General features: G+C 49.2%; 3 protein-coding genes across 25 annotated transcripts in view; 2 read left to right on the forward strand and 1 right to left on the reverse strand.

Annotated features, from left to right (window-relative positions):
* The window catches only part of GIGYF2 (GRB10 interacting GYF protein 2), a 76797-nt gene extending 69047 nt beyond the window's left edge, over positions 1-7750 (forward strand). For all 14 annotated transcript variants that reach the window (XM_065073130.1, XM_065073133.1, XM_065073142.1 and 11 more), the window contains 8 exons: positions 232-468; positions 1050-1172; positions 1782-1985; positions 2103-2308; positions 2575-2729; positions 3565-3734; positions 4119-4266; positions 5996-7750. In XM_065073130.1, coding sequence (XP_064929202.1) covers positions 232-468; positions 1050-1172; positions 1782-1985; positions 2103-2308; positions 2575-2729; positions 3565-3734; positions 4119-4266; positions 5996-6063 — 1311 coding nt within the window. In that variant the 3' untranslated portion in view covers positions 6064-7750. The remainder of the gene's footprint in view (positions 1-231; positions 469-1049; positions 1173-1781; positions 1986-2102; positions 2309-2574; positions 2730-3564; positions 3735-4118; positions 4267-5995) is intronic.
* A 642-nt stretch (positions 7751-8392) lies between these two features.
* On the forward strand, positions 8393-18745 carry SNORC (secondary ossification center associated regulator of chondrocyte maturation). 4 transcript variants are annotated; one of them, XM_065073215.1, is made up of 4 exons: positions 8393-9743; positions 10208-10364; positions 17717-17902; positions 18607-18745. In XM_065073215.1, exons 2-4 carry the CDS (start codon positions 10292-10294, stop codon positions 18714-18716), a joined length of 369 nt encoding a protein of 122 aa, XP_064929287.1. In that variant the 5' UTR covers positions 8393-9743; positions 10208-10291; the 3' UTR covers positions 18717-18745. The 4 variants fall into 4 exon arrangements, with proteins under 4 accessions (XP_064929287.1, XP_064929288.1, XP_064929289.1 ...); XM_065073216.1 differs by having other exon boundaries at positions 10223-10364; XM_065073217.1 differs by having other exon boundaries at positions 10254-10364.
* Positions 18746-19301: 556 nt separating this feature from the next.
* The window catches only part of NGEF (neuronal guanine nucleotide exchange factor), a 50416-nt gene continuing 44886 nt past the window's right edge, over positions 19302-24831 (reverse strand). For all 7 annotated transcript variants that reach the window (XM_065073165.1, XM_065073166.1, XM_065073170.1 and 4 more), the window contains 3 exons: positions 22941-23020; positions 22458-22562; positions 19302-21869 (listed from right to left, as the gene is read on the reverse strand). In XM_065073165.1, coding sequence (XP_064929237.1) covers positions 21697-21869; positions 22458-22562; positions 22941-23020 — 358 coding nt within the window. In that variant the 3' untranslated portion in view covers positions 19302-21696. The remainder of the gene's footprint in view (positions 21870-22457; positions 22563-22940; positions 23021-24831) is intronic.

A 24831-nucleotide genomic window follows, 5' to 3' on the forward strand; every position in this document is an offset into this window, starting at 1 on the left:
CCTTCCCTTCGCTTGGTGGAGCAGTGGGAAACTTATAATTTGAGGGGATATAGACTAAATTATTGGGCTTTCTTGTTTGAGAAGTGTAAAGCTAGATGAATGACCTGAACAGCAAAGACTGCACATACAAAGGCCTCTCTCTCTTCTGTTGGGATCTCAATACCACAGAGCAGAAGTAATTTAGATTTTCTAAGTCTGCTTAGACTTTACTCTTCTCTATGTCCTGGGAAGGAAGAGGAGGCTGCCAAGTGGGCACGTGAAGAGGAGGAAGCTCAACGGCGACTTGAAGAAAGTCGACTACGTATGGAAGAAGAGGCAGCCAGACAACGGCTTGAAGAAGAAGAGCGAAAGCGCAAGGAGCTGGAACTCCAGCGCCAGAAAGAAATAATGAGACAGAGGCAGCAGCAGCAGGAGGCTTTACGACGGCTGCAACAACAGCAGCAACAGCAGCAACTTGCACAAATGAAGGTAACGTGTTTCTATAGTTTAACTTCCTTCTTCAGCTCAGTGTAGTAAGTAAAACCACAGCTGAATTCAAGATTGTCTAGACTAGCTTGAACAGAGCGGGGAGCAACAAACTATCTGTAAGAGGGTGAATAGTGGACTTTGAAAGTCATGGAAGGAACAAGAGGAAGGTAAGTTGCAAAACACAAAAGGTTCAGTCGATAGAAAATTACTAGAGAGGGATTCACAGACAAGTACAGGTGTTTATTCAGTGCAGTGAGGAAGGGCCACTGCAAAGTTTCTGGTTTTTTGAATCAAAATGGACCACTATTTTTCAGGCAATTATATGTTACCTTATTCTTGATGTACTGCATCTTGGACACTATGATACATTGGAGGGAAGTTCAAAGAAACATACACTTTATACTTTGAGTGTACTTTTTAATACTTAATTGTACCATTTTATACTTCCCATTGTTTTGTTAAAGTTTAAAGATGGCTTTCCTTTTCCTCTGTGCTGTGGGCTTATACTGATTTCTCATGATTATACTTCAGCTATGTTCTCTAAAACATTTTGTAATTCCTGATATGTCTTTCTGGTCTAGCTCCCATCATCTTCAACATGGGGTCAGCAATCAAATTCAGGAGCTTGCCAATCCCAGACCACACTGTCATTGGCAGAAATACAAAAGTTAGAAGAAGAACGAGAACGGCAGCTTCGAGAAGAGGTAAATCCGCTAACAGAGTGCAACTTGTTAGAGTGGACTCACTGCTTAACTGTCAACTAAGTGATGAGGAGTAGTGAGGGTGAGGAATGTTTTTCTGAAATAGTGTAACTCAGGGAAAATCCTGTCTTTCAGGCAATAAGTGCAATAAGTACTTGTTTGAAGGTTTTTCTAGCTGCTTAATATTAACATCTGAGAGGAGGGGGAACAGGACCCTTTGAACCCTAGGATTGTAATATGTTCACAAAACAATATGAAATTATTTTGCGTTTATACTGTAATTTCTTTGCAGATATGCACAGGCTCAGGGCGTTTTAAGGGGTGCGGGGAAAGCTGGTGGTAGGAAGGTATTCCTCCAACACACCACATGCGTGGCTGGCTGCCCTCATGATCAGTCAAATTCATTCCATCCTAGGCTAACAAGCAATTTGTATTTATTAGTTACTCAGTGTCTCCCTTTTTGGAGGAACTATAACGACTCAAAAAATAGTAGATCAGCCAGACTTCTCCAGAAGAGAGAGAAATCAGTTTAAAACAAGTTTCCCAGCTGGACTTTTGACTAGTAATGATGTTCTGAAAGTATGGACAAGCATTTTGTCTTGCATGCAACAGCAAAGGCGTCAGCAGCGTGAACTCATGAAAGCCCTCCAGCAACAGCAGCAGCAACAGCAGCAGAAATTGTCAGGCTGGGGTAACGTCACCAAACCAAGTGGCACCACCAAGTCTCTGCTGGAGATACAGCAGGAAGAGGCGAGGCAGATGCAGAAACAGCAGCAACAGCAGCACCAGCAGCCGAACAGAGTCAGAAATACTACGGTATGTATGGTGTTTATCTAACCAGTATGGAGAGGGAAACAGTTCTCCATGTCTGTTCATTAGTGTTCTGTCAGATCTGGTGCTAATAACCAGGATCTCTTTGTTATGTTTCAACAGCACTCTAACCTGCACACCAGCATTGGGAATTCAGTGTGGGGCTCCCTAAACACTAATCCCAGCAACCAGTGGGCATCTGACCTAGTCAGTAGCATCTGGAGTAATGCTGATACCAAAAACTCAAACGTGGGTTTCTGGGATGATGCAGTGAAGGAAGTGGGACCTCGTAACTCGACCAATAAAAACAAAAGCAATGCCAGCCTCAGGTAGGAACTGAGAAGGAGCTTTTGCAAAGAAAGGCTACCACTCCTGAGATGATCACTTAGCAGTTATAACATCTTCATGTGTGTTTATTTTTTTGCTGTATCACTCAGGTTGTGTTTTGACAACAAAAATACCATTCACAATAAATTAGTTGGTTCTTAAACAGTGTTTGCATCTTGTAACCTAGTGAATCAACACTGTACTTTATGCTACACTGTTGATAAGTCTGGCAACTTATAATTTATTGTATATGTTTTCTTTTTCTCAGTAAATCTGTAGGTATTACAAGTAGACAAAACAAGAAGGTGGAAGAAGAGGAGAAGCTGTTGAAATTGTTCCAGGGGGTTAATAAAGCCCAGGATGGATTCACTCAGTGGTGCGAACAGATGCTTCATGCACTTAACACAGCCAACAACTTAGATGGTAAGAGGTGGGGAGGGATGTAAATGATCCACCTTGAGAAACAATGTCCAGTTTGTTTCCTGACCAGATAGTTCTGAATGAAAATAATAACATCAAAGTAGTGTTTTTAATGCAGTCAGCAAAATAGCATCATTAAATAGTGGTCTGAACAATGGACTGCATCATCATCTCCATGGCTTTCACTGGGCTAACTAGAGTAAGTCAGTGGGACTGGAAACAGTTTTGAAGTCTGCCACCCAGAGCAGGTGTGGAGTTTTGGTGGTCATGGAAGCATTGTGAGGCAGACGGATGAGGATCCAGTTCACTTTTAAGTGTGGGCTAAATTGTTATATGCCCCTGTGCAAAGTGCTTTTTGGTGTGAAACTGGTTGGATTGTTTACTAGTTCTGCTGGAGGGTACATAGAGGCACTCCCAGTCCAAGATCACAAAGCGAAACCTTCTTGTAACAAAACACTGCGGGCTTCCCACTGCCTCCCACTTCAGGTCAGAGTGTGATGTTTTGTGCTTCAGCCAAAAAGAGGCTGTAATGATGACAGCACTGAGGAGCTTATTTTCCATTTGGGCTTTAAAGCTGATCGGCTACCATTACCTTCAGGATTGTCAGTTTATTTTTCCTTCTCATTACATTAGCTGGCTTTCTTATCTTTGCCTTGACTGTAAAATAGATGGAGCATTGTATCGTAGGGCTTTACTGTAGGGAGTCTAGAAGGGCAAGCTGTTTGTCATGGCTAGTAGATTAGCAAATATTTGAAACAGAAATCCAAAGTTCATGTTTATTGCATGCATGTGTTCATGCGTAACACTCCTTCCCTCATGGTCTGCCTTCTTCTTGCAGTTCCCACGTTTGTGTCTTTCCTGAAGGAAGTGGAGTCTCCCTATGAGGTCCATGATTACATCAGAGCCTATCTTGGAGACACTCCTGAGGCCAAGGAGTTTGCCAAGCAGTTTCTTGAGCGCCGTGCCAAACAGAAAGCCAGTCAGCAGCGGCAACAGCAGCAGCAACAGGTACATCTTCCTCTCTGCGCTCCTTAAGAGTATACAGAGACTCTATTTGAGTCTGAAGAGTCTGCATTTCTGCTTGATTGGAGGATGAGCAAGATTTTACAGGTGACATGAAATGCAGAGAATAAAGCATATTTCAAATATTTACTGTATAATCAAGTTTCCTTTATAATTAGCAGTTGAGGCCAACTGCAGATCAAATAGTCTCTTAGCATGCTAATCCAGGATATGCTTTAGAAAGACGAGGTAGATGTGTTGGGTGGATGCATCAGTGGCTAACGCTGCCACGCGTGATATAGAAAGTGCTTTGGCCTCTCTGAATGTTTTCAATATAAATAAACCCAACTTAATTGCACCTTATAATCTTGTACTTGCTTTGTTTTCTAGGATTCAGTGTGGGGGATGAACCACAGTTCGCTACATTCGGTCTTTCAGACCAATCAGAGCAACAACCAGCAATCCAATTTTGAGGCTGTGCAGGGTGGGAAGAAAAAGAAGAAACAGAAAATGGTTCGTGCTGATCCCAGCTTGTTAGGTCAGTGTTCATTTTTAGAAATTAATGTTTAATTTGGAAAAAGCCTTATGGAATATAGAATTCTTGTTAACCTTAAATGGGAATATTGAATTTGAGCAGAAAGGGCAGTTGTTGAAGTGTCTTTAGAATTTGTTTTAGTATTAGTTTTTTTTAATCATTAAATAATATATCAGTTTCATGGAAAACTTCTAGTACTTTTCAACATTAAAAGACCTCTTCAGTACCTTGGTTATTACCTGGAAATCTTTAAGGTATTGAGGGATGTCAGTTAAACTGCCTTTCCTTCTTTGAGTTGACCTATGTCTGTTTTATGAATTAATGCTAATTCAGTCATTTAAGACAAGCATATTTTTGTATTCTTCTTGAGGAGCAGCTTCTTGAGGCTTGTCTTTATTCCTTCCTACCTTTTTACATGAGCTAACCACCTTAGCCAGAAAACATGGTGAAGATCTTAGAGAAAAAAGCCTTTGTTTTATCTTCCCCCCTGTTCTCAACAAAATCAATACTTTTCAATTAAATTCATGTTTTCTGCCTTGAAGTATATGGAACTCTTCAGTGAATCCTGATTTACACCACCCTTAGATGCTAATCCAGTGAGTCTGATCTCTGTCTTCAGTTGAATAGTTTAAAAATCTACTCGTGTTGCGAAGAAATCACTAAATGCAATCAAGAACTTACAACTGTAAGAGAACTAGCAACTGCAGCTTCTTAAAAATCAGTACACTGCATTACAAAATAATTCCAAAACCTTTTAGGTGACATACTGCCACAAGAGGGAGCCACAGCAATTTTGTTAAACCTATGAACAGCACTTTTTATCTGTTGAAAGCAGCTTCTAGCACAGAGGAAGCCTACGTAGCAGTCTCAAGACATTGAAATGTCAGGTTTGTGTTTAGTAGCCTCACACAGGAGAATTCCTTTTTCTCATACCCCATGTGGGGTCGGTACAACCGTAACAGTTGGATTTTCAGTAGGAAAGTTGCATATGATATATTGGATTTTTTATTGTAGGAAAAGTTTTTGCTTTTTCTCACACTTTTTTTCATGTGCATCATGTCCTCAACAGTTAGAGTTAAAAGGTTTGGTAGAAGTTTAGGTGCATCTGGAGGCATCTGCATAGCCCTATATGAATTTGTACTTTTTTCATGTTGTACTCCCGAGAGAGAAGGTTGTACAAAAGCATGGAAATAGATGGAATTGCCACAAGATTTCACAGGTTCATGTATGTAGACTTTAAAGTAAGGGGTAGAATCACTCATACCCCCTGAATTGTTGAGCATGATTCTACGCATGGATTCTGAGTTCACAAAATGGATGTATGTGCCTCTTGGACCATGTGACTAGAGCGTTGACAGGCACTTCCACATACCAGCTGACTCCAACGTGTTCTCATTGCTGAGCCACATCACCACTGTGCCTATATGTGCCTTGTTCCAGCTCTGCAGATGACGTCTTTTAAATGAAAGTTGAAACCAGGCTTCTGATGATCTGTTTCTAAAGACCAAGTGTTACTTACCTAAATATACAATTGATTATCTTTTTTTAAGGAAAAAAAACTCAAACAGTGTGGGTAATTATATCTCTAGCCTTGCTGATGTTTTTCCCCATGAGTTATTTGATTTGTATTATTCACTTCATCTTACACATGCTGCTGCATGTGACAGATGTATTTCATCTAATACAATCTACCACATCCAGATTTTTAACCCAAGTTCTCCTTGTTTTACAGGGTTTTCAGTGAATGCCTCATCAGAGCGGCTCAATATGGGAGAAATAGAGACTTTGGAAGACTACTGAGCATGTGCAAATCAACTGGCTTTTCCTGCGTCTGTTAACCATGGATTCTCCGTTTTGGACACAGTACTCTCCACCATGCGTTCTTCTTCGCCTTGCAGTGAATCACAGAATCAATCATCTCAGGCTGCTTCCTCTAGCCCCAGCAAGCCCTTTCTGCCTAGGACTGCACAGGCGTCATTCCTGCGGTCAGCCTCGAGTTGAGTGGACTTTGTTCAGAGTCCTGGGAGGGTGGGAGATAGGATTCGTTCACAACAAGGCTGATTTGGGCAGCGAGCTTTCACTGTGCTGTGATTTCTTCTGCTGACATACCTGGAAAAAAAAAAAATCAATTGGGATTCTGCAAACCATTGCTTCCCTCTTCTGGTTACTCTTACCACATCCAACACGTGCAGTCAAGGAGAGAGAGAGTTTGTGGTTAACAGATGTTGGTCAAAACCAAAATGCCACACAGATACTGACTTCCGCGCTCCATCAGGGCAAGAGGTGCTCTCCCAAGCCAGGAGTTGCATTCATAAGCTAACCTTAGAACTGGCGACAGCAGGAGAGGGGCGGTGGCGGGCACAGTTTAGCTTGGGTTGGTTTGAAGTTGCACACCCCCTGCCAGCCCTTCTCAGCACATTATTTTTGGAGGGAAAAGCTCGAGTCTGTCTTCATTAGGTGGTGATGTTGAAGCTGGTGGAGTTTCCCGTTGGCGTACTCCAGCCTTCCTGGACAAGTGGGGACTCCTACTCTGGGGAGAAAAAGCGGGGTGGCATCTCTTCTTTCAGGTTGAATTTATCCCTTAAATGCTACCTTTGGAGGGTTAGGACCAGTTTATTTTGAGCTCTTTTTCTGCAAATTTGTCTCGTTTAAGAGACAGTAGGGTCTTTGCCATGTGGATCTTTAGTCTTTGGTGAGGGTGAACACTGGCTTTCAGATACACACCCCGGCAGTCTTAGCTAGTTGTCATTTCAAGCAGAGCTTAGGTTAAGGAGCAGAGATGATGCCTTGTTGTCATGAAGAGAGACTGTGGAGGGCGAAGCTGTGTGCAATGACAGCCCTGCTTATCTTCTACACCTTAAACTACGTCACGCACCTTCACTGGGATCCATAATGTTTAAGTATTTATGGAATCATAACCTTCCTCTCTCACTGAAAGATTAACACCACCTTCCCTTCTACACCCACCCATGTGCACACACCACAAAAGAACGAAAACGAAAACTGCCAAATGCACTTAGTCTCGAGCCCCTGGTCCCGTCTCCCGTTCCCAGAGGGTTACAACCTGCCGAGGGAGATTCGCTACAGTTTTGGTGGAGTTGTATAAAAGTGTCTGTCTTGCTGTCATCACTGCCTAAAGAAAACAGTTCGAGTTGCTCAAGAGCAGTTTGGCTTTGGATTTTATTTCATTTGGTTTATTCATTTTTTGGGGTCACCTTCCCCTCCTCCTCCTCTCTCTTCCCCCTGCCCCAAACATGTACAGTAACTATACAGAGACTGCTGCAGACTTGTATATAGTTTTTGGATCCAATAGCATGGAGAGACTTGGAACTGTTGCAAATCTGGTCTCCCTGTCTCCTTTGCTTTGTAAATTCATAAAAGGGGGAAGAGGGGTAGTTAAAATGTTTACAAAACTTTAAACTCCCTCTGAACTTTTGCCAGTGTGGGGGGGAAAGAGAGAACTTAAATAAAACCTGGTTGTATTATATCTGAGAGAAAACTTTTTGCTTGCTTTTGTCAAAGCTGAGTTTTGAGATAATTCCTGGTGCTAAAACTGACCCAAAAATCGACTCTCATCAGTTTTCATCAAGAAACAACAAGCAAATACACAGGATGTGGAACAACAACTGCTGCTTTATTTCTGCCCTGGTGAGGCATACCGGTGGGTTTTTTTTCTACTTGATAATTTTAGAGTTCAAATAAACACCAGCAAGTTGAGATTGGAAAATACTGACAAGAAAGCTTTAATTTTTCTCCCTCCCTCTCTGCACAGAAACACGTGCATTCAGGCTCGTGGTGTTTATGCAGGAGGGATCAAGCCGCTGCTGGTTTTCTGTTACTACAGATGCTTGGCCATGAAGCTTTTTTGTTGTTGTTGTTGTGCCAGTTGGTAACCACCCCACCCACTCCAATTCCCTTGCCTAAATGAGGGGTTTGATTTCTCCCCTCAGCATAAAGTCCACACAGCCACCTTGTAGGCTTCCCTGTTTAGACAAAATCTTATTTTCCTTTTTTTTCCAATTGCTGCTTGGTTTTGTGTGGAAGATCCCAGTAAAAGTTGATGATAAACGTCCTACCATTCACATCATCACAAAGAATATGAAATCAGTAAAGAACTAACTTCTACGTTAGCTTTGCATTATGTTTATTTGATGTCTTGGAGAGAACAGTACATGTTAAGGCTGGTAATTTCACTTTGGTTTAATATCTTCATTTTTTTTTAGTGTATAATGTGTCTGCTTATTAAGTACTTTGTGTTTTATTTTGTTTTGTTTTTTTAATGGCATGATCTAATTTCTACAAACTAATTTTGGACTACTCTATACTGTGTAACAAATAAGCAAAAGCCTGTTAATTTCCAGCTCGGCTGAGGAGCAGGAAAGGAACAATTCACCAGTTGCTAAATGAAAATGCAGAACTGCAAGCAGGGAAAACATGCAATAATTTGTCGAGCGCCAAGAACCTTGCTCAGCTTCTGAGAATTTGTAGATAATGGACCAGCAGGGAAGATCTTGCTCTTAATATTTTAATATTCTGGCTTCTGTACTTAGTATGAAGGTAAGATTCTGATGTTCAGATTGTGCTCAGGTTGCTGCCCTGTCACCTTCTGTGACGAACAGGACCTCTTGCTGTAGCACAGGCTACTTGGATCAGTAGGGATGGGAAAAATAGGAGCTACAGCTTTGGATCTGCTGCTGGGTATGTGTTTATGCACTTCCAGCTCCTTTTTGGGCAGAACATGAACCTGCAGAGCTAATGTGGCTTTGATCCAGGTTTGAAACAGGATGTTGAATTTGACAGTAGATATGTCTGAGGTTTCTTTTGAGCATGTTTCACCAGGTGACTACTTAACTTCTCATTCTGCTGCAGGGACAGTGCGCAGCCCTGTTTCTTTTTCTGGCTTCCCCTTGCAGCCAGGTACCTTTGCAAAGAACTGCAGCAGCAGGATGACTTACAGGAACACCTGAACTGTATCTGGCTGCCTGTTAGAGAAAGCAAAAAGCAAAGAAAAGGTGAAAAATTAGCAGAAAAATCTGAATCTGAAATTTAAGACAAAATTACTCATCGTATTTTCAGATCATAAAGAACTGACACAGGGGATGTTTATGTACTTTATTACGTCTTATTCTGAACAGAAACCGTGAAGTGTTTAATTCTCATATCAACTTTAAAAAATCCTAATGAAATTCTTCCATCCTCTGACATTGAGGTGGAGTGGTATTGTACACTTCATCCTATCCCAAATTTCTTACTCGTGTGAGCGTGATCTGAAACAAACCTCAGTTTTCTCTGTGGTGAACTTTTCGTGAGCCCGCTTGTTGGGGAGGGCTGGAGTGGCAGCGGGTTGCAGGAGGAGGCAGCGTCCATGCAGTTTGGATCTGAGGAGGTTGCTGGCCTCACCTGGCAAAGGAGCTCTCCTGGAAGGCTTTGAACAGGCGCTTCTGCCAGCAGAGACCACACACAGCTCCTCATACACCTCGGTAAGTATTGCATCCACAAAATGACATGCCGTGGAGCTGCTCTGGCTCCGTTTCGAAGCATGTTAGCCTCAAGATTGAGGCACTTACTCTTTGCTGTGCCCAATATGGGAAGGGCATTGAGGAGCAGGCAGAGCCCTCGCTTGGATTCAGGGGTTGTTGCCTCAATGGCTCTTGTGTTATTTCCCACCCCACGGGACGGCTGGACGGGGGCAGACATTCCAGGAGCATCTCCACGTCCCCTAGGAAGGGCTCTGGCCTCATAGGGTGATGGGTGCCGAATCCGAATTTGGCTGCCTGTGGGGTTGCAGGCAGGGATTGGGAGGGTGGAGCTGCCTGGGGAGGAGGTGTGTGCTCTGCGAGCCAGAGAGAGCAGCTCTCCGCTGGGCTTTGCGCTCTCTCCATCCACTTGCTCTGTTGGGAAGAATTTATTTATTTTTATTTTTTTTTTACCTGACTGGACAAAGTTTTTATTATACCAGTGAAACTTCCAAGTTGTTTTGTACTTTGAAGAACTTTAAGAATTCCTGCTGCCTTTCCCGAGGGAAGCCATGCCCTACCACAAAGTCCTGTGTCTGGTCCTGCTAACGTTGGTCGGCATCCTGGTCCCTGCTGTGCTGGCAGGTAAGGAGCTCTGTCTGCATTTAAAGCCCAGAAGTGCGGGAGATCTTTTACTAACCTGCCTCTCCATCTCCTCTCGTTGCATACTTTCTCTCCCTCCCCTAAAAATATCCGTAAGTACTTATTGAATTATATTTGAGTAATGGCAACTAGATTTGGCATTGGTGGCTGGTGGTGAGTAAAACTATATTCTCCATCCTCAGACCACGTTGCTCTTGAGGAAAATGGAGAAAATCCTGTGTAATTTTTCTGAGGCTGAATAGCAGTAGCAGCTCCAAGCATTAGCAGCAGTGCATCGGCAGGCAGGTCAGTCAGCAGCAGACAGAGAGCTCTCAACAGTTGATGGGACAGGTTTTCTGACTGCTTTAAATGGCAGGAAAAGTTACAATCTTCAAACATTTTTCTTTGGCTGAAGAATTTGTGCCGATTTCTGGTTACTTCTGTGCTTTCTGCTACAGCAGAGCCCTTCGCAGCCGCTGTAAATAGCGATGTGAACGTGTTGATGAAAGCACTTGGCTTGGTCAAAGGCAGAAAGGTGCATCTAAACTGAGTTTTCTGGAGCTGGGTGCAGTGAGGGGCGGTAGTGCTGGGAAGGTGTGTGGCTCTAGCTCCAGCGAGGTGATGGGGATGGTTAATGAGAGATGCTTATTCTGTGAGGTGTGATTTAAGGAGGTGGCTGGTAATTTCAGCTTTATCTGCTCACACCTTTCACAGAGTTGAGGGGAACCGAAGGCACAACCAGCTTCAAAGGCTGATCTGAGAAGGTTTCACAGTGAGGGAAAAACAGCTCTCTGACCATCTCCATAGATGGGCTACGAGCAGATGGACAGCAGCTCCTCGGGGAGCTGCCTTCCCTCAAAGCCTCTTTCCTGAGCGCAGGTGAGGCCAAAGGTATGGATGGCTCAAGCCAAAATAACAGGCAAGAGCACAGCACTTGTTTTCCTGAATTCCTGTCCTGCCTTCCAGAACCTGGAGCAAGGCTGGATTGCAGGTCCCTTGCAGTTTGTCCTGAGCATCTTGCCTTGTAGGGAGATCCTGGCCAGCCCTCTAACAGATGAAATTATTTATTTTTAAAGGAGCTTTCATACAGGTAGGGAAATTACCTAGCTAGAATGTGTGCAGGTCCAAGAGCAGAATTACTGTAGTTGGTATTTCCCCCGCAGATCCTTCCCTTGCAGGACACTTTCTTACTGGGAAACCTTTAGAGTGACTAAGAAATGAGCACTCAAAAGTGGATGTTTTCTTTCTCAAATCCTGAGCTTTGATTTTTCCGTAGTGGAACATGAATTGCTTAAGCACGGTTACAGTTCATAGCTTGTTCGTGTTCCCAGAGCAGTGGCAGTCGTCTTCCCCAAAACCAGGTAAGTTTTATTCTTAACTGTTAACAGTACTTGACTCTGCAGAAATTGATTCATTTCCAGTGAAGATTTGATCTGCTTCCTCTCTGAGCTAGGGTTTTCTTTACACTATCTTAAGTTTCCAATATTCAGCGCATATTTGCTCTGTCTCCTGCCTTGCCAGCTTTCCCGTGTACTTGCTCTCGGCTCAGCATTGCTGCTATGGCTTGTACCAAACTGTCGCTGCCTCCAGTGTCACTTTGCTCCCGTGAAACACCCCAAGTTCACTTGATTCTTTTACTGGATGAGTCTTGCTTGCACAGTGAGGCCAGTAGCTCTGGAAGAGCTCTGTACATGCAACATTCTGATCCTGGGGCGTAGGAGAGACCCTACATTTTCTCTGTCACATTTTAGAGGCTTGGGGCCCTCTTAAATTTGTTCTTTTCTGCTGCCTCAGAACAGGACATACGGAAACCAGCCTGTATGAGAAGCCATCCCAGGAGCAGAAAGGATTTTCTGTTGCATCAGGAGTTGGAGGGTTACCTACCTCCCCTCAATACAGGGGCTTTTAGTGCACAGTGGATTTTTTTTTCTGCTTTTCTCCCCATTAGAAAGGGAAATTTCCTGCCTTGTGTAGATGAAGAAGGGAAGGGCACACAGACAGCCCTCTGGTCTCCATGCATACACATGCAGCCCTGCCTTTCTGTAAACAAGTTTATTTAACGTTCGTCAGCACCGAAACGCTCCGTGCTGCTCCACACTTGAGCTGCCAGTGCTGGCCCATCACAGGCTGCCCTTTGTGCTCTCTGTGAAGGCCCCTTTTCATCCCTGCGCTGGCCCTGAGCCCGCTGTGGCTACCTGGGGCCGGACAGCCCGTTGCTGGCCTCAGAGTTCACCTCCCGTCTCAGCACCTCGTACTTTCCATGGCAAAGCCCTCCACGGTGAGCAGAGTCTGCCTTGGAGAGGATGGCGGCTGGCACTGGCCGTGCAGACCCGAGGTCCAGAAAGAGTTTTTCCTTCCTCATTGGATTTAAATCTATCGCAGTGGTGACTGGGAGCTAAAACCCACCAAAACCCTCGGGTGAGTGCTCAGGAGTTCAGCGAGATGTGAAGGATCTCTGCCAGCCGAGGTTCCCATCTGGGGGTAGCAGTCGGAGCACTTTTGGGGTGCTGCTGGGTCGTGTACCTCGATCCAGCTTCTTGCCCAGCCAGTCTGGTTTCCTGGACGATGTCTGAGGGCCCTGTGACTGGAGAAAGCGTGAATTTCTCCTTCAAGTTACTAAGCTTTTCCCCAACATCCCTTTTTTCAAAGACGGGGAAACAACTGAGTTTTTAACCCTCTTTGTCCCATGTCATCTAGGTGCATCAGGAAACAGAGCCAGTCCAAGGGCGTTCTGCACACCCAAATCCTCTCCGCTTCTTTCTCCAAACCCGAGTGGAACTTAGGAGGATTGTAAAGAATTGAATTTTTTTTTCCTATTAGCAAAGCCAGTTTCAATTCACTTAATGGATCATGAGCTCCAAGGGAAGTGGAAGTGAGTAAAAAGCCTTGGCAAGGCCATGGCTTCCAAATCATGTGTATGTTTTGTAGCTAAACTCTGATTGTAGGCTCATGAATTCCTTTGTTTTGAGCTAATGTGGAAATACAGTATACTGCCATGGCACATCACAATGTGTACAGGGGAAAAAAGTAGCAGAGCAGGAGATAGTCTTTATTATGCCGAAGGAAAACATACAGGAGACTTTGTCCAAGGACATCATTGCATAGCAACTTCTGTGGCTTCGTTTTCAACAACAGGAGAATAAAAGATTATTAGGAAGTTTTTCAAGTTCAAGTATTAGAATGTGAGAAGTAGTACGTTGTTTTTGTCAGGCAAATTTCTTAAACGGATGCGGTTGATCCAATGGATCCATCCAGACTTAGAGCAAGTCTTTGTAGACTGTTAGTCAACCATGCTCAGCACCAGTGCTCCTGAGGAATGTACTGACATGAGCACCAGCTCCCAGCGCTATGGCTGGAGGTGGAGAGTGCTCCAGGAAGCAGCAGGTGACCGTAACCTTTCCCTCCTCCATGTAATGGATGTAATACAAAGACACAAAAATCTATAATTAGGAATAAAAACCATCAGATTCTGAGAAAGGATGTTGGGTGCTATGAAGTTGGACCTGTAAACTGTTGTGACTGGAGAAACTCTGTGCCATGTGCAGGTTACAGCAGGTGCCCTTCCCTCTTTCCCAGGACCACTGAGCATCTGTGTCCTACTGAGCTCTCGTTTCTGTCACTGTAAGTGTAAACTTGTCACCTGATGGAGAAGGAAGGTCTCCTTGTCACCTCCTGTTGAAAGGCTGTGAGGATGATGAGATGCTTGTACGAGGAAGAGTACTGGTCATTGGTGAGTGATCTCTGGGCATGAAGATGTTTGGCCACATCTGCCTGCCTTGAGGTCTTGTAGGCCACCTGTGGAGAGGTTCTGGTTGGCCCTTGTCTTGAAGGATCATTCGGATTTGATCAGCTTCCTCAAGAGCTATCACTTGTGGAGACTTTTCCGCTCTTATCTTTCAGCCACTGAGTATCTGGGGCAGCTGTTGGCACGTCACCGTGCTGGCAGCTCACCCACCTCCTTCTGATTGAACATAGAAATTGTGCTTTTGTCAAGCTGCCTTTGGTGTCATCCATTCTGGATCTCACTGAAGTCCTGGTGGGTCCCTGCACCATTCAGAAAACTCCCAGTCTGTTTCTTTATAGTGTAGTAACTGGTATTTTCTTCCATTTTTCTGACCTCACTTGAAACTAAGCTGTGCTGGAGAGAGGGAGAATGTGCAATGTAGTATAGTCCTGGAGTCTTGCTTATGCACAGAGAAACTGAGCCCAGAAAGGAGAGGGACTCGAGGTGGTCACGTAAAACAGCAGCCTCCTGAATCGGGTCCCATGCCGCAGTGTATCCAACAGGAGAGTGTCACTTGAGTAGGGGCACACCTTAGTAATAGTGCGTGTAGAGAGGAGCACTGGTGACTCTGGTTGTTGAAGAAACCAGCTGGGTGTGTGCAGATAGTAGGATGGGTGTTTGGGCTTCTCACACAGGTGGATTTATGGAGGCACATGGTTAGTTTAAGGAGGGAAAATCAAAGGCAAGTCTTTGAAGGAAAGTTGTTGGTTCTCCTGGGCTGCAGCGGTTTGCTCAGGAGGACCTGCCTGCGGGTGGCTTCCTCTGGGGATTCTGCTTGTGTTTGGCTTTGCGTTTCCCCTGCCCTGTGTGCCTGCTCTGACAGCACCGAGGTGCAGGGACTGAAGAGAAGACGCATCAGCAAGCCCTGGCTCTTGATGGTGTTAAGATGCAGGTATTTCACTTTATGTATGTGCACGATTCTGCTGCTGCTTCTGAGCTGACAACTGCTAGGGAGGCACTAGACCTGACTGAAAGGGGTTGTGTTTCCCTTGGTGGAAGCGCCGTTAAGGTAAAACCGCAAGAACTCAGGATAGAAAACTCATGTGTAGCACACTCTGCTCTTTCTGTGAGGGAGAACTGAGAATGTGTTTTAATCAGGTGAGGGGAATTAACAAAATACACATCCAGAAGCCATCCAGGACTCTATCCAGGTCTTAAAAATCACTGAGATCATAAACAAATTAGACTGTTTCCTCTTGGTTATCAAAAATAAGCTCTGTGCCCTGCTTGAAGAGACCTGCAATAAATTTGTCAGGAATTAGGTGCACTGGGGACAGAAGAGACTTTCTGGGACCTGTGGGTCTGGTTAGAAAAGGAGCCTTTGCTCTATGGTTGAAAGGAATAGCACTCCCTCCTCATCCCTTTGAGAACAGAGAGCTGGGAAGACCCTGTTTGGGTCCTGCAGAGCCTGGATGGTGCCTGCGGCTGTTACAAATCATCTGAATTGACACCTTTCCTCCCCTGGTCAGACACGAGGGGTACACCCAGCTCTTCTGGCTTTGGAGAGAAAAACATTCTTGGGAAATGCAACAATGATGTTCTCCCTGCCGGTGGGAATGGCCGTGGTGTTGGTGCTGGCCCTGGGGCTGTTGACATAGGAAGGTTGTAACTGGAGTGTTGCTCTTCTGTGTGGAGTTTCTCCACGTACTAAAGCAGCCTGAAATGGGGCTTCAAAAGTGTGAGGTACGTTTGGTCTGTGCCTAAACCAACAGCTTCCTACTGGCACTGCTGCTGACTGAACAACCCCAGTTCTGCTCGCTTCCTTTCTCTGTTGTGTTAACTGCATTTACCCACTAAATTCTGTGCTTCATCCTGATCTGTCCCTGATAGCTAAACCACAGGATTTGTGGAAGAGAGGTCCACTGGAGATGGAGCTTCTGGATGGGATGCAAGTCTCCAGCTCTGCTGGCTGGTTTTGCAGGACAGGTCGGGAAGGGCTCTGCAAGGGGCTCGGGTGTTTCTGGGGAGCCCCCATGGAGCACAAACCTCTTGTGTGCTCATACAGGGGACCTGAGATCTGCTGCAGTGACTACAGATGTACTGTGCATGTGGGAACATGGGATTTGCTGCTGCTGCAGCTTCTCCCCGTGTAGGCTGGCCCACTGTATGCTGGTGTTACTGCCTGGGTTAACTGGCACAGGCCTCCGAGTCGGGGTTCTTTGCCTCCTTGCTTGTTGGGCCAGAATTAAACCTGGCACCTGTCTCGCTGAAAACCCTGTAGCTTTTGTGGCTGCAGAAAGGACTTTCCAGAACTAGTCTGGAACCTTGCTGTGTTCCCAGGTCTGCAGGCAGCCTTGCACAGCTCCAGGGATAATGGGAGCTGCTCTTTGATGTGAGCCCTGCGGTAAGCCCTAGCACAAACCATGCAGGCAGTGGAGGTGAGTGTTTCGGTGTGGGCCCTTCGGTTCCTTTTGGTACAGGGCTGCTATGGGAGAGCACAGTGTGGTGGAGCCTGTTAGCGCCGATTCTTCAGCTTGCTCTCCTCCCACCAAGCACTGGCTGCCTGTGGGAGGCAGGGAGGGCTCTGGGTACTCAAAGCTGGGGCTGGCACTGCTGAGATGTGCTGCTGCTACCTCTCTTGCTGGGTCACAGAGAGCTGCAATGGCACTGGGGCGAGTCCCCAAGCGCCCCTCGTACACCAAGAGACTGTGTGTCAGAGCCGGAGTGCCTGCAGATGCCTCTGTGCCTTGCCCCAGGGAGCCCAGGCTGGTTGCTCTGGCTCCTCTGCTGCCCTTTTTCCCATCCCAGGCAACCATTGTGTTACTTCAGGTGGGCCCTCGTGGTGGATGCTGTTAGATTTGGGGTTTTTTGCCCCCTTTTTTTTTTTCTCTATCCCAGTGTGACATTCCCAGCGGTTTCGGCAGGGACCTGAGGAATGTCTCCTGCTCCTGCTGGGGCTCAGCTGAACAAGCCGTGCATTGACAGGGAGCACTTGGCGCAGCCACACACAGACAGGGAGGGCTCTCTGGTTTGGTCCCTGACCCCACAGTGGGAAGAAATAACATCAAACAGAGCCTGGCCCTGCTTTCATCTCCCCAGCACAGCATGGAGGTGGGGCACGAGGAGGTTGAGGCTCTAGGGCTCCAAGCTGGGGGAGCCATGTCCTGTGCAGTGCCAGTGCGTTCAGCAGCCTACACCACATAGGCTGGTCCTGAATGGAGTGTCCTGAATTTGGCCAGCGCAAGTGACCGGTTGGCCTCTGCCTGCTGCAGGAATGTGACAGCCCCTCCCAGCCTGGTCCGCATGGACAAACTGTCTGTGCCTGTTCACGCAGGGTCTGTTTGTGCACGAGCCAAGGTGGCATGGTTGTGGGGAGCTCCCTGTTGTCCCTTGTGTGCTGTGCATACACTGGATTGCCACAAAATCCTGCGGCAGCATGGTTTTACAGTGGGGCATGGGCATTGCCTTCAGCTGGCACCAGGTGTTGGTGCCCTTTTGGAGGAGGGCTCTGCCCCTTGGTGATTCTCAGCCCTCGGATCACCCTCCATCCACCCCACGGCACGTGGCAGGCAGCTGGAGCCGGGCCAGAGCCACCTGTGCCCAGAAGTGACCGTGGCTGCTTGTCTCCCAGCAGAGTACCCGCAGGGCCCGGTCCCCACCCTCTGGAACGAGCCGCCTGAGTTACCCTCTGGAGCCGGCCCCTTCGATGCGGCCACCACCACAGCCCAGCCATCAGACGCCACCGCCTTTCCCCCGTACACCTCTGAGCTGGAGCCCGAGGACACCACCCACCTGCACCGGCTGGACGCCGGGGATGGTATGTGGTTGCACCATGGGCATGGGGCATCTGCACTGTGGATTTGCTCTTTATGTCACCTCCCAGGAGCTCTTTGAGGTGGCCTGTCCCCAGCTATGTTGCTGGGGTGGGAGAGCGCACCTGTATTGTCTGCTTAGGGAGACTTCCCTGCCAAAAAGCCTCTGCTGCAGGGTGCTCACCAGCCCCAGAGCAGCTGCTGAGGCCTTTCCTCCTGCCCTGGGTCTGACCTGTCACAGCAGGTACCTGCAAAAAGGAGCCCCGAGCACAGGCAGAGCTCTCCAGGCAGGAGCATGCTTAAAGCTTGTCAAATGGGGACTGTGAGCACCTTCCCTGGCTCCTGAACTACAGCAAACACCTGTTGTGATGTGGTTCTGTAACAAGCAAAGTGAATCTTTGCGTGGGTGTTCACAAGAAAGCTGAGCACCAAAGACCTGCTTTGTGGCAGCTGTCCCTGTCACCAGGTGTCTAAGGGGCCAGTGGCTGGTTCCAACACCCTGCCCAAGAGCTTGATGCTGCTGGGGCACAGGACCACACCTCAGCTGTGTGGGGACATGGGAACAGGGCCACCATGGCCGTGACCATGCCCCTTCCAGGGCAGAGGTGTGGCTGCAGATGTGCTGGGTGTGCGCGATGCCCACAGACCTTCCCATCTGGGACCCACTGGCTCTGCTGACCTCACAACACCTTGTTCTCTGTCTCTGCAGGCTCACTGGGGCCTGGAGCTATTGGTGCCATTGTCATCGCCTCTCTCCTGGGTACGTCTGTACTTGTGGCCTTGGTCGTCATCACGCTGAGAAAGTTTTCTGCCTCCTGAGCTCAATAAAAGATTTTTCTGTAATACAACCAGCCTGTCTCCTGCCCTCAACTGCTCCTGCTCCCCATCTGCCTGAGGCCCCTTGCAGAGAAATGCAGCCATGGATGCAGCAAAGGGCACTGGGCTCTGTGCCAGGCAGCAAAGCTGCAGCCTGCAGTGCTCCTTGCTCTTAACATGCAGATCTCCTGGGTGCAGAGATCTGGCAGGCTTGGCCGCAGCAGCTGGTGTCACCCCCACAGGCAGGAGGGACCTGAGCAGTGAGGGGCTTTGAGCTGGCAGCAGCTCTCATGGTGTCACCTAGGTGGTGGTCACAGTGTTGGGCATCACCTTGGCACAGCTTTCCTTTGGAGGGGTTGTTCAGTTGGTGTAAACTACCCCGGTATCCCCCTGGTTTCATCCTGCCCCATGTTCATGTTCAGCCTCCTTCTGCCCCATGTTCATGTTCAGCCTCCTTCTGCCCCATGTTCATGCTCAGCCCCCTTCCACCCACTGTGTTTGGCCAGTTACCCCCCACCATTTGCACTGGAGGGGGCTAGGGAGGCAGCAAGCAGTTGGTGTGAGGGGAGGAAGATGTACACGTGTTGCTTTGGTGCTGGCTTGTTCAGCTATATTTCATCACACGGAAAAACGAGACGACAAGAAGTTCCCTTCAGTTCACTGAGGCAGCCTGGCGGGGGCCAGGAGGGCTCCAGCCCATGTTTGTGGGCCCCAGGCCTGGCCCTGGACAACACTTGAGACCACTGGAATGGAGGCGTGCAGGGCTGGGTCTGAGGAAATAACACTGGGTGCCACTTGGTGCCTGAAAATGACACAGCCTGTGCCTGGGACTTGGAGTCCTAAAAAGTCACAATGGAGCAGGAGGGGCTGCGGGTAGTCCCAGGGCTTGGTGGTGGGTTGTGGGACAGTGCATGGCATCCCAGGGCCCCTCTCCTTGCAGCGAGGAACTGGTGTCCTGGCCCTGGGGAGCCTGGGTCAGTCCCAGAGCTGTTTCTGATGGGCAAGGGAGATTTCTGTGCTGTGAGAAACATCCCAGGTGGGTGTGTGGGGCTGTACTGGGCTGGCTGCTGGGCTGCAGGATCTGGCATGTGCCAATTTCTCAGGTAATTTTAAGGACTTCTTAGAGCTGGAGATCATCTGGATTTTGCATTAGAGAATTTGTGGCTGCTGCAAGGTCTTAGACCCTTAGCTGGAGGTTTGGTTGTATTCAGCTGCCTGCAGGGTGACCTGACTTGGGCTCATTTCACAGGGACACACCACTGCGCCAGGCTGGAGGCTGCGGTCCATTCCTGGCTGCAGCTCTGGACTGGGTACTGGCAGGTGGCCAGGGCAAGCACAGATGTTGTCATATGATGGCAGTAAGCTGGGCCTGAGAGGGGAACCCCTTTGCTGCTGTTTGGTTCTGGGGGCTGGCTGCAGCCCCCTCCCAGGGCAGGGCTGATGGGGTGGCAGTGCCCAGACAGCCCTGGGGACAGCCCTGACCCTCAGCTGGCTCCTGTCTCACACCCCACGTAGCCCATAGACCAGCTCCAGAGCCAGCGTCTCCCTGGTGTCCTGTGTCCTCTCCCCTTGCTGCCACCAGCATGGCTGTGCTCCTCTGCTCTGTGTGTGGCTCTGTGGGCAGGCGGCTGCTTTCCATCCCCTTGTCAAGCGTAACCATGGCAGCACAGGCCACAGTGCCTGGAAGACTCTCCTTTGCAGTGTTACAGAAAGATACCAAATCCTCGATGTCCCTGCTGGATGCTGGCTACAGACTGGGAACAGCCTGTGGCCAAGGCCATGTGTGGGGCTGTTCAGAGCAAGGCTGCTGAACAACAGGTGGCTGCTGTGGGTCTGTCCTCTGGCCCATCTCAGTGCTGCACCTTGGGCTTCATGCGATGCTCAGTGCTGCAGCTGGAAGGGGTGATAATCCATTTCTGCTGGCGACAGAGGATTTTGTATGTACATGGAGTTGAGCCTGTTCAGAGAGCTCGTGTGCGCAGCTGTGGGTGTGGGTTACAAGCATGCAGGACAGCAGCTTCTGGGGTAACATCCCTGGCCTGCTGTGTGGCAGCCCGGGTCTGCTGGTGCCGCCGTGGTACGTGGTGTAGAGCAGGGAGGTGCTGGTACAGGGGCAGCAGAGACTGCAAGTGCTGGATCAACTGGGAAAGGCCATGGTACCGGGCTTCTTCTGTGGAGGGATGCCAGTTGGGGAAAAGGATGACCGATAGGCAGAGCCCAGGTGTGAACTAGATGATCTTGGAAGATCCCTTCCAACCCAAACTGTTCTATGATTCCATGTGTTTTAAGTCCACCAGGCAGGTAGAGACATGGGTCAGGGCTGGCAAGGTGGGGCTGCTGGTGGAGTGGGGCTGGGTACAGAGCATTTCAGAGCATTCGGGAGCAGGTTGGGGGTCTCTCTGTGGGAACGGGCCCAGCAACTTTGCAGCAGGTGGAGTTCACAGGGCTCATCCCAGGCTGGTGCCAACTGGCTGTGTGAGAGGTGGCGAGACAGCTCCTTTGCTTCACTTCCTGCCCCTGGAAGTTGCAGCTTTAGGAGGGCCCCAAACTCAAAAGGTGGCAATGAGCTGTAAGTGCTCAAGCTGGGTGATGTTCATTGCTGAGTTACATTTGTGGCCATGTGCCTTTGCCAAGTGGCCTGACGAGCCCCATCTCACACATGTGTGGGGAGCAGGGCTCAGCTGGCCAGCACCTGGTGGCTCTCATGCTGTGTCTGTTTGGCTTGTGCTCTTTGGGGCTTTACAATGTGCCTGGAAAAGGGTTATTTTAGCCTGTTTGAAGCACTGATCTCTAAGGAAGGATCAGCGTCACAGGAAGCATAGTGGGAAGCCCAGGAGCTACAGTCTGTTCAGGGGTGCATGTGCCTGGTCTGGCACGGCAAGTCCTGCACTGTGTCCCACAGCACTGCCACCTCCTCCTCCCAGCTCAGCCTCCATCCTCGGCCCCTCTCCCAGAGGCGCTGCAGATGCGGGGACACCAGCGGTCATTGACGGTTTCTGCTGCCCAGTTTCCTCCGCTGACTGTCATCCGACTTGTGCACCCGGAAACACTCCTTCAGGTTCTGAGCTCGGATTTTGGGGTTCAGGATCTCTTCCCCCATAGAACTGGGGAACCAGCCCCTCTCCTGGTCATGAAGACGTTCCCCAAATATCCAGCCTGAGCAGAGACAGAGACAGGTGTAAGTGGGGGGAATGATTGGCTCTTCCTTGCTCCTGCACTTGGACAGTTGCACTGGAACGAGCCTACAGAGCTGCCAGTGCTTTCTGGAAGCTGCTTAGAGACCTGTGCTGGAGCAGACCAAGTTTGCAAATCAAACCAAGGGGGCCCACTTGCCTGAGCAGCCCTGTCTTTGGACAAGTGGCTAAAGGGATGACAGCAGAAAGCAAGTGTTGCTGCCCCTGATGTAGCAGAGACGTAATGTGATGGAGTTCCCCATCTACATGTGCACCCCAGAGACCAGGACCAGGTGGCTGTGAAGCATCATCAAGGTAAGAACAGCTCTGGATACATCCTGGGTGGCTGTGGCAGCCCTGCCATGGCCCACAGCCGGTGCCAGTGTGGCTGTGCCAGCATTGTCACAGCTCAGGGCAGCCAGGGTTTGCTGAGGTTTGGGAGGAGGCAGTAGAGCTCTCAGCTGAGATGCCTGGCTGGAGGGGACCCCATCCTGTCTATTTGGCAGCCACCTGCCTCGAGTGTTGCCCACCTTTCCACAGGGCTGCCCCAACCTCAACCTGTCCCCTGTACCGTCATCTGTCTTGTCCAGGATGTTGAGGACGTCAGCCAGTTCCAAGGACAGCTCGTCTGGCTGCTGGGCCACGTATGGGTGGACGCACTGGATCTGCGGGCAGTCTGCCAGGGAACAGGGCAAGAGTGAGGACAGAACAGGTCAGGCGAGCGCAGCACCATGAGCTCTGTGAATGGTCACTCTGGCCCCTGGAGAGGCCAAGGGGTGTCCAGGCATGGGGACCAGGAGGGATCACCGCAGTGCCACCCGTGAGCAGTTGGGGTGGGAGGGAGGGTGCTGGTGCAGCCCAGGCTGGCAGGGAGCAAGGTCTGGGCCAGGCCCACAGACAAGTGGGTGTCAACAGTGGAAACGCAAGGGGAGCCCAGGGAGGAGGGTTCACCTTCAGCAGAGGTCCCAGGCCTGGGACGGTCTGAGATCAGGGTAGAAGAAGGTGCCTGGGGGTAGGGATGAGAAGCTCCTGGCTCCCCTGCTGTGTGTCTTACCAACAAGTCTGGATGTAAACGACACAAACTTGGTTCTCCGATTCGGGGCAAGCGAAATCATCCAGCGCTTCATTTCGCTCCTGTATAGGGGAGACAAACCAAAGGATGAGCATTAGACAGTTGTAGGGACCCCACTTCTCCTGCACAGCCAGCCCTGGGCTCCTAATTCCTCCTCTTGTAGTCCTTCCCCACCTGTCCCTGGGTCCTGGACTAAATGGTGATGCTGAGCCCCCTCTCACACACTGGTTGCAATGTCACATGTGCCACAGAGCCCTGGGCCCCACAAGCAGCAGGGTGCCCCTTTGGGGGCCAGCAGTAGGATAGGGGCCTGGCATCCTCTGAGCTCTGACCAGCAAAGGCAGGTCCTGGCTGGGCTGGGTCAATAGGAGCACTTTTTCCTGGAGAAAAGCCATTATAGGAACCATTTATTCCTGCAGCTGCTGTGCAGGAATGCTTAAAGGGCAGAGCTGATTAATTCACTTGCAGACGCATGTGAGGGTTCTGCTCGCTTGGCAGTGGATGAGACAAGAGACCATGTGAGCGTGTTGGCAGATCCTGCAAAACCTGGCCCTGCAGCAGGAGGGGGAAGATTTCAGAGGTGCTGGAGAAGCCCCGGGCCTGGAGCTCCCCTGAGGTTTCCTTCAGACCCACTTGGAAATGGGACAGTTCATCTTTAGGCTGTGGCTCCTGCCTGGAGAAGCAGCTGTGCTCCTGGCCTCAAGGAAGCCAGAACTATCTGCCTTCTCTGATTATAGTTTTAAAGCCTGAACCTGATACCCATCTGAAGCCACCACGGTGTCTTCTTGGGGAGGGGCCTAAAAGGGAGATGTGAAGGACAAGGGCGGACAGGCTGATCTGCAGGGCTGGGAATACCTTGTTCTTTGGGGCTGAAATGCAATGCCAAGGGCCAGTGAAGACACCTGCAGCTGCAGGTTGAACACAGCCCCTCACACCATGAAGAGATGCAGGATGAGGTCCTGTGTGCTGAGGGGTTGGCACACAGAGATCAAATCAGGGGTGTGGCCGTGCTTGCAGGGCTCTTGAGATCCTGCCCGCAGCCTCCAGCTCCTCTCAGCCTGCAAGGGGCCCACCTGAGCTCTGGTCCTGCCCCTGTGACCAGCTGTGTCCAGATGTGCAACCAGTTCTTGGCAGAGCCCACCCAGGGTATCTGCTGCAAGCTGCCACTGAGCAGGTTATTGCAGGTTCAGAGCAGGGCAATGCTGCAAGAGCAGTGCACCAGACGCACCAGTCCTTTTGCCACCTGCTTATCTCTTCCAGATATTCAGTTTTCCAGTTTCTGCCTGGTACTGCCCTGATCATCCCCGCAGCTCTGGAACAGCAGCCTTCAGCAGCTGCCACATCACGTTTCAGTGCACAAGACCTGTTGGCAAGCTGTGTGCTGGAGCACCTGTGCGCTGCGGCCATCTACACAGGACGCAGGAGCACAGAACTGCAGTTGGCTCCCTGGAGCTGAGGCAAACCCTGGCCTGGTTTATCGTTCTCTACACAGCTCAGTCTCACAGACGTCAAACGTGCGTTTGCCCTGCATAACGTGACTGACATCTCTATTTTGAGTCCGGTGAAGCTGCAGTCATGTGCCTGAGGAGAAGGTGCAGTCTCTCGCTGTGCTGGGAGCTCGTGTTCCTGATGCTGTTGGGAGGGGGGTCAGGGTGCAGCCCCTGGGCTGCAGCAGGACATGGTCCCAGCTGGGGATGGTGTTTACTAAGAGATATCCATATCAAATCCTGACCTATTGACAGCAAAGTAACATCAAGCTGGGGGTGCACATCATCTCTAGTAGCGGTTTAGCTGGTGGTGCACGTACACCTATAATAGCACAGATGTGGTGCCTGGAAAATGTGGGCCTGGTAAGGTTTGGGTCAATGAGAAA

Source organism: Columba livia, chromosome 9 (genome assembly GCF_036013475.1).
Source record: "Columba livia isolate bColLiv1 breed racing homer chromosome 9, bColLiv1.pat.W.v2, whole genome shotgun sequence".
Lineage (NCBI taxonomy): Eukaryota > Metazoa > Chordata > Aves > Columbiformes > Columbidae > Columba > Columba livia.